The sequence below is a fragment of the Neltuma alba genome, unplaced genomic scaffold, assembly GCF_004799145.2.
Source record: "Neltuma alba isolate B1F8T4 unplaced genomic scaffold, ASM479914v2 tig00012795_pilon, whole genome shotgun sequence".
Lineage (NCBI taxonomy): Eukaryota > Viridiplantae > Streptophyta > Magnoliopsida > Fabales > Fabaceae > Neltuma > Neltuma alba.
The window spans coordinates 381,278-388,572 of record NW_021637194.1 but is presented as its reverse complement, the minus strand read 5'-3'; the positions used below and the strand labels follow the sequence as shown (position 1 = coordinate 388,572).

The 7,295-nt window shown below is 38.1% G+C and overlaps 1 protein-coding gene across 3 annotated transcripts; it reads left to right on the top strand.

The window, feature by feature from the left end:
- Window positions 1-558: 558 nt before the first annotated feature.
- Window positions 559-6,319, top strand: LOC114730992 (probable E3 ubiquitin-protein ligase LUL4). 3 transcript variants are annotated; one of them, XR_003738870.1, is made up of 4 exons: window positions 559-1,226; window positions 3,330-3,840; window positions 4,808-4,982; window positions 6,054-6,319. XR_003738870.1 is itself a non-coding variant. In XM_028918115.1 (3 exons), the coding sequence occupies exons 1-3, from the start codon at window positions 721-723 to the stop codon at window positions 4,919-4,921; spliced, it is 1,131 nt and encodes a 376-aa protein (XP_028773948.1). In that variant the 5' UTR covers window positions 559-720; the 3' UTR covers window positions 4,922-5,472. The 3 variants fall into 3 exon arrangements, 1 of the variants encoding a protein (XP_028773948.1); XR_003738871.1 differs by lacking the exon at window positions 6,054-6,319 and adding an exon at window positions 5,141-5,472; XM_028918115.1 differs by lacking the exon at window positions 6,054-6,319 and having other exon boundaries at window positions 4,808-5,472.
- The last annotated feature ends 976 nt before the right edge of the window (window positions 6,320-7,295 follow it).

Genomic DNA, 7,295 nt, shown 5'->3' with positions numbered 1-7,295 from the left:
GACAAAATGATCTAAGTTTTTATTGGAGTATAGGAATCAGTATTTTAGATGAAAAGAATTCTGAGAGACTAAAACCAAAATTAAGACAAACTTAAAGAATTAAAATTTGTATTAACCCAATAAAAATATACTCAAGGTTTTGTTATTTTAATCAGGTTTAAATTTGACAAGAATTATTGTCCGAAGCTGGAGTTTTCAAGGGAAAGCAAGAATAGTAGTTTAGCCTCTAGAGTTTCGTAGATGATGTTACTGGGGAATAATCCTGTATATTCCTGGCCCAAAAAAAAGAAAAAGAAAGAAAGACCCGGTTTCTTGGTCAGCCTTAAAGCCCCGCGAAGAAGAGGATCATCCAAGTTCAACGCCTTTGTTTTCTTAATGCCACCAGCAGTTCATCGTAATTTCGGTAGTATTTAAAAAAGGTGAGTTTCCACTGGTCACTTGGGTTCTTTCTTAAAGATGCAGAATTTTATTTAATCCGTTTAAAAATATTATTTATATTGAAAATTTCGGACCATAGGAAGAAATGGCCAAAAGGAAAAAGACAGGAGGGGGAAATTTTGTCCGGGACTATTACTGAATTTCTTCCTTCAACTGCACTCCACCAAAAATTGCTTTTTTCTCATCTTCCGTTAACTATTACTCTTCCAAATCCTTCAAACTTTAAACTTTCTTCTGATTGCTTCTCTTTCTCTTTCTCTTTCCCTCGACCCTGCAATTGAAATGGGAAATTTATGGAGCAGCAGAAGAAGAAACAATTACTATCCCCCTCCCCCTCCCCCTCCCCCTCATCTACCACCTCCTTACTACTATTCCGCAGAATCCCATCTTCCCCCTCCCCCACCGCCACCTCAGCCGCAAGGCTATTATGTGACCAATTCTTACGTCAATACGCCTTCTCTGCCTCCGCCGCCGCCGCCGTGTCATCCTCACGCCCATTCATTCAGTTACTCAAATGGGCACAGCTATTGCCCCAACTATGGCAATTCTATGACGGGTCGTTTTCACTACCAACCTTATTATGTAAATCAGGGTACTGGTGGCTGGCCTCCGATTCGTCCTCCTCTTGCGCCTGCCAATCCCCCACCGCCCTATCTCGATCATCAAACCGCTAGGAAGGTCAAAAATGAGGTCAACGTGCATAAAGATACTTTGCGGCTAGAGTTGGATGAGCACAATCCTGACCATCACTTGGTTTCGTTTGTTTTCGATGCCCTATATGATGGGAGGTAAGAATTCCCTCACTTTCTCCCCTTTCATTTTGGAAGAAGTAATTTCGCGTGGCTTCCAATTTAATACTGCTTCTTTTTGGCTTATAGATGAGAATAGGTGGGTATGAGGAAATTTGTATAAATTTTGCGTTTGGTGATGATTGAAATGTTGATGGCTTCTCCTTCCATTCAGACGGAAGAAGGCTGGGCGGAAATTTTCAACAAAATATACATAAACGTATGTTGGAACATACAAATACATTTTCTTTAAAACTTGGGGAGCGGTCTAAATTTATCAATAAACAACTGATTTTGAGGGATCCTCTTTCCTTACAGTAAGTAGTAACAGCTTTCTTCTTTTTTTTTTTTTTTTTGGGGGGGGGGGGGTGTTACAAGGTATATTATGTTTATGTATGTATATTTGTGCAAAGGAAAGGAGGTAAAGGAAACCAATGTGTAGAAAATTTGGAGTTACCTTACACAGTACACGGCATGTTGTGACCGTTCTAGTGTCCAAACTCTTGCTGGTGCAACTGCAACATTTAGCTTCACAGATGCTTCTGCTTTGCATATAGAATCGAGTCATCATCATTTCACAGTGATAAAAGAGGCACATGGAGGAAGGGCCTACAGCCGGGAAAGAACAAATTGAATAAACATTCATGCTACTGTAGGCTATTTCTCAGAGTATATTTCAATTATAGAAAACCGTAATTGCTGGATTGGTTTGTACTCCCCATTAGTTTATGCTTGATGTTCAGATTTCATGTTACTTTCTTCTTCTTCTTTAGAACATATATTATTATGGCCAAAGTGATGCAATATACATAAAATATATACTTGAAGGGAGTCTGGATGGGGTTCAGTCTCTGGAAGAGTCGTGTGATATAGAGGGCATCTTTTCTCTTGTGTGTGTGTGTGGGGTGAGAAAGCTTCGGTGGTTCTTTTGCTACAAATAGAGTGAAATTGGCATTCCAAATGCAAATTACAGTTATGATGCCATCATTCAGACTAGTTTTATATCTTGGGGGGCCGGGGGGGGGGGGGTGATTATAGACAAAAAATGGTTTGAACATGGGAGAGACAATTTTATATTTGACTTGAATGAGTTAAAGTTCACAGCAGCGGGACTCAGTTGTGCCAGGATGAATTAACATTGGGCATTTGCGTTTGTTCACTTTGCTTTCCGGGCTCAAGTCTACTTAGGTGGTTGATTATTTGTTAATATTAAGTTTTGAGAAATTCCTTTAGATTTTGTTGCGTTTGCCATGCATTATGTAACCCCTGCCAAGAAAATTCTTGTTTGCTGTTTCTTGCCTGGGTCTAGTTTCTTAGTCCAGTCTTGTGGAGCAATAGCCTCATTAAGTTACTCACATATAAAGAGGCCTCCCCTATCATAATCTGATTTTATGGGCACATGGCAAAGAGATGTAATTACTGTTCCTTTTCTCTGCAATGTATCATATCTGAGTTCTAGATATGTATTGCAATGATAGGCTCTTAGCTGGATAGCTTGTATAAGCTGCCTCAGTTGTAACAAAACGTTTATCATTCAACATTACTAAGTAATCTATGCATATTTAATTACTATTTCATCACCTGGGAGAATGATGTCACAGACTGACACAACACTTCATGCATTTTCATCATTTTTACCTTTCCAACTGCGATGCTCTCCTCTGACCACTTTTGATTAATATTGGAAGATACAGCTATAGAGGTTACATATTAAAAATCATATTTTTAGAGAGGTAGAAGCCAAAAAATTGTTTTCTTTTCAAGCTGATGTCCAAAGTTTGGGTGTCGCCAAGCAACTTGTATATACTAGCAATAAAGCCAATCCATTGGCTCACCGTTGTTTATGCTCCAAAATCTTTGTTTAGCATAGTCTGATTATGAATAATTTCAATTTTGAGCATATAAATCAAGTTTACATGGACTAACCTATCCCACTGAATTCAAATGTCACTGGGAAAGGAAAGCACATACCATCTTTTATTGGTATATATTTGCATTTAGTTTTATTTGTTTATTATGCAAATTCATTGCTATACAAATAATATTTGAAGCTTGAATTTTCTTACATCTGACATGATTATTCTTTGCATTTCCAATTGGCAGCATTTCTATAATCTACTTTGCCAAGGAAGTAGAACCTTGCAAGTTCATTCCACAGTTTCCTGAAATTGATCCAGTCAGAATCCCTTTTCAGAAAGGCGCTGGACAAAAGTTTTGTCAGCCTTCAGGAACTGGCATTGACTTGGGCTTCTTTGAGTTGGATGATCTCTCGAAACCCTCACAAGGTGAAGATGTCTTTCCTCTTGTGGTATGTGCTGTAACACATTCGGGAGCTCCAGCAGATGAAAGCTTTGGTGATTCGATGGCTGATGCATCACCTAATAAGCAGATAACTCAAGCTGTTATTGAGAAAAGCAATGGTAGTGGTTCTTTCCAGGTTAAGGTAATTAAGCAGATTTTGTGGATTGATGGAGCCCGTTATGAATTAAGAGAGATATATGGAATTGGAGGCTCAGCAGCAGCAGATTTCAATGACACTGATCCTGAGAAGGAGGAGTGTGTCATATGCATGACTGAACCAAAGGACACTGCTGTCTTACCTTGTCGACATATGGTAAGATTTTATACAAACAAAACCAAAATAATAGCCAGAGGCTTGGCAGCTGTGGATCTGAATGTGATGGTTTAGATTTCTCAATTAATGAACTCTAGGGATTTATTTGTTCATAAATTTGTGGACTTTGGTTCCCTTTAACCTTCTTTTTTTAAAAAAAAAAAAATCTCAATGTACGCTGTCATTTTTTTAAAACTTTTTAAATGCAGACTGCCATCCAGCCTGCAATGTCTTTTTTGGTGGTAAAGTGAAGTTTACAATGCGACCCATGGCTTCATAACTTTAGTAGTGCAGTTTCACTGTTTTGTATGTTTGTTATTCTTGAATAGTTTATTCACATATCAGAAGTTGGCAGAACTTAGATGCACGCAGTCCTGCACTCTTCTAGTACCTCTTGCTTCTACGTGCCAGGGGGTTCTAGCTTTTTGGCATTTGACTATCTTGTGTGTGTTAAATAATAATAGTAATATAAGATGATGGCTCTGACTTCTATTCATAATTCTGTGGATTATATCTATTATTATTTTTATCTGAAAGGGGGATTTCTGATTAACATTTATCAGCATTGTTAACTGGTTAATCAAAGTTCCCCATATTCATGATTGAATTGCCTGCTTTCCCTTGTATCAGTTTACTTGGGCTTTCTTTTCTTCGGTTCTTCCTCTCCTGCCACCTTTTAGTAAAATATGGTTCTTAATTTCTCTGCTTATTCAATATCTTGAAATTTTGTAAGCACCTTGTAGAATAATATAACGGAATATTATACGTCACACATTATCTCGAATATCCACTGTGAAGAAGATATCTAGTACCTTTGTTTCTTTCTCACAAGTAGGGGAAATGCCCTAATTGCTTGATTGAGATCCTTAAGAGATGCTGTCGTTTTATACCCTAATGCTGGGGGGATTTTTGTACTTACATTGAATTCATTTTCTTTTTCTCACATTAAATATGTTGTATTTCCCAGTGTATGTGCAGTGAGTGCGCCAAAGCATTGAGGCTCCAATCAAATAAATGCCCTATTTGCCGTCAGTCCATTGAGGAGCTTATAGAGATCAAGATAAATAATGGTAATCAATGAAGTTGTTCGTCTTGATGCTAAGTCGGATTGCATGGTATTACCACCAAACTGCTGCTGTCAGGTGATATTATGTCACTGGTTTCATATGCATTTTTTTCTTTTTTCTGTAAATTTCAGTTAATAATCTTTGTTCTTTAGTTCTTGTCTAATCTGTTAAAGGAACTATCGCCATGAGGTTTTTCCAGGCAGTGAACTATATTTCGGTTTTGTCTAGTACAGGTGGTATATGTTTTCTTAGTTTGGTCCAAGTGACATTTGACAGAAGATCACTTGTCTAGTGTTTGCAGTATATAAAGGGACAAAGCCACCTTGTTTGATCACTGAAACCTTCCTTTTGTATCTTGGGTGTACGGACCCCTTCCGGATTAACCTTGTTCAAAACCATAAAAATTTGAACATATAAATCTGCAATGGTGTTCAATATGTTCTTCCTTTATCCTATTTATACTTTTTTGGGTTAAAGATGTACTTAGCCACCTTGGCTGGTTCACTTGGTTTATTCGGACCTATGTGATTTATAAAGAGAGAGACAAGATTCTAAATGTTTTTTTCTTCTTCTTCTTCTTCTTTTTTTTGTGTTTTCCCCTTTCATTTTTCTTCCTTCTGCTCTTGTTAAGAAGCAAGTGGCTGGTGCTTATATTTCAGTACAAGGTGGCATTGCTGCTGTACAAATTTTGTGGATTTTTTCTCTTCCCTTTTGTTTTTGTTTTGCCCCAACTGAAGACATATGCATGTCATTCAAGAACACACCCCCCCCGGGGGGGCCCCAAAAATAAAAAAAATCAGAGGATTTCCTATAATGGCCCTCGCAGTTGCATTTGTTGCTGGGGTTAGTTACAAAACGTCTTCCTTTGAGATTGGCCAACCATACACATGATATCTTACTAGTATTGGATTACCCGAGCATCTAGAAATCTTGTTGCAAAACGAATAGTGTTACCATTTAGCAGTCTGAACTGTGAAGCAACTGCATATTTGCCGTGCGCGAGTTTGAGAGGAACTCCTATAATTCTTGTATATTTCTAATTCTTCCCCGCCTCTATCATACCATAGATTATACCCAAATTAGATTATGCTGATGTGATGCTTTACTATGGTGACCCGATTAACACGAGGTGGTGGTGTTTGGCAGGGAGTGGAAAAGGAGAAAAGGAAAGAGGTAAGAATAGGAATGAGTTCTGTGCTGTTATTAGGTAAACGACGCAGGCCTTAATTGTACTTTTTTAGCTCTGTAAAAGGTTGAATGAGGAAGTTTTTATGGGAAGAAACATTGTGTAGAAAAGATGCTGAATTATTGATCGGAAGTAATGCTTTATGGGGAAGAAAATTTAATAATGCAAGGACCATCATGGTAGGTCCAGTGATGGAATTGGGATAAGATCAAATTCCATTAGCTTCGGTCCTTGGCGTATTAAATTTTGAAGACTTTTATTTAGATTTTTCATGAGATATCTATATATCAAACCCCATCGGGAAAAAAGTTTTTTCCCCCCTAATGAACGGGAAAGCAAGACTTGAGTTGCGGAATTATCAGCAAGTGATTTCGTGAATTAAAAAAGATTGTGTTTGTGTCTCTACTTTGGAGAAAGATATTCATTTTCTTGGTTATAATAACGAATGATGACACTTTGAGAAGGATGAAAAAAGAAGTACTATATCTACCATCACACATGCTTTTGCGTACAATGCTTGGTTATGTTATTTGGAGGGGCAAAACACCCAGTTGGCATAGTACAAGCTTATTTCGAGGTGGAGCCGAAGCTGAGGCACATGACTCCTCATGCTGGTCACCGAGATTGTCCCCACAAAAGAACGAAAAAGGTTGAAGCCCAAAAAACTGGGCAAGGTAGCAATACGATCCCCTACTTCTCAGAACCATGCAAATTTCAAGGCACCGACTCATTTCTCTTTCGATTTCTTTTCGCGCGCACAGAAAAAGAAAATGGCAAGATCCAGATTTCCTCAAAGCGATTCAACATGCACATTCTGATGTTCATCTCTTGTGTGCAAAACCTGCAGACTTTGCTTCTTCAATTCGCTATACGGTTGTTCGAAAAGCAAGAAAGAAATAATCAGAAGAATACTCATCAGATAGCTAAATATTAAAAAAATAAAACTTTTTCACGGGATTGGAGTGTGGTCATGATCAAAACTCAATTATTAATTTGCCATAAGATGCTAAAATCCAGGGCTTTTAGAAAAGAAAAGAAGCAGAGGGCATGTGTAGATGCCGTTTCAGCTGTACTCTTGTAGGTGAGGCCTCACTGAATTGTTAGTTCTTTCCTTCCTCCTCCATGTAATCAATCGCTATCCAGAACACCATGTGAGCCCCTTTCAACTGATATGGCAATGCCATTCGAATTTTGATGCATCT

Bases quoted from the DNA above. Each gene is read 5' to 3' on its own strand.
- LOC114730992 (XM_028918115.1), top strand. From the start codon at position 721: ATGGGAAATTTATGGAGCAGCAGAAGAAGAAACAATTACTATCCCCCT. The intron at 1,227-3,329 runs GTAAGAATTCCC...TCCAATTGGCAG, and splicing joins GATGCCCTATATGATGGGAG to CATTTCTATAATCTACTTTG. The intron at 3,841-4,807 runs GTAAGATTTTAT...TGTATTTCCCAG, and splicing joins TCTTACCTTGTCGACATATG to TGTATGTGCAGTGAGTGCGC.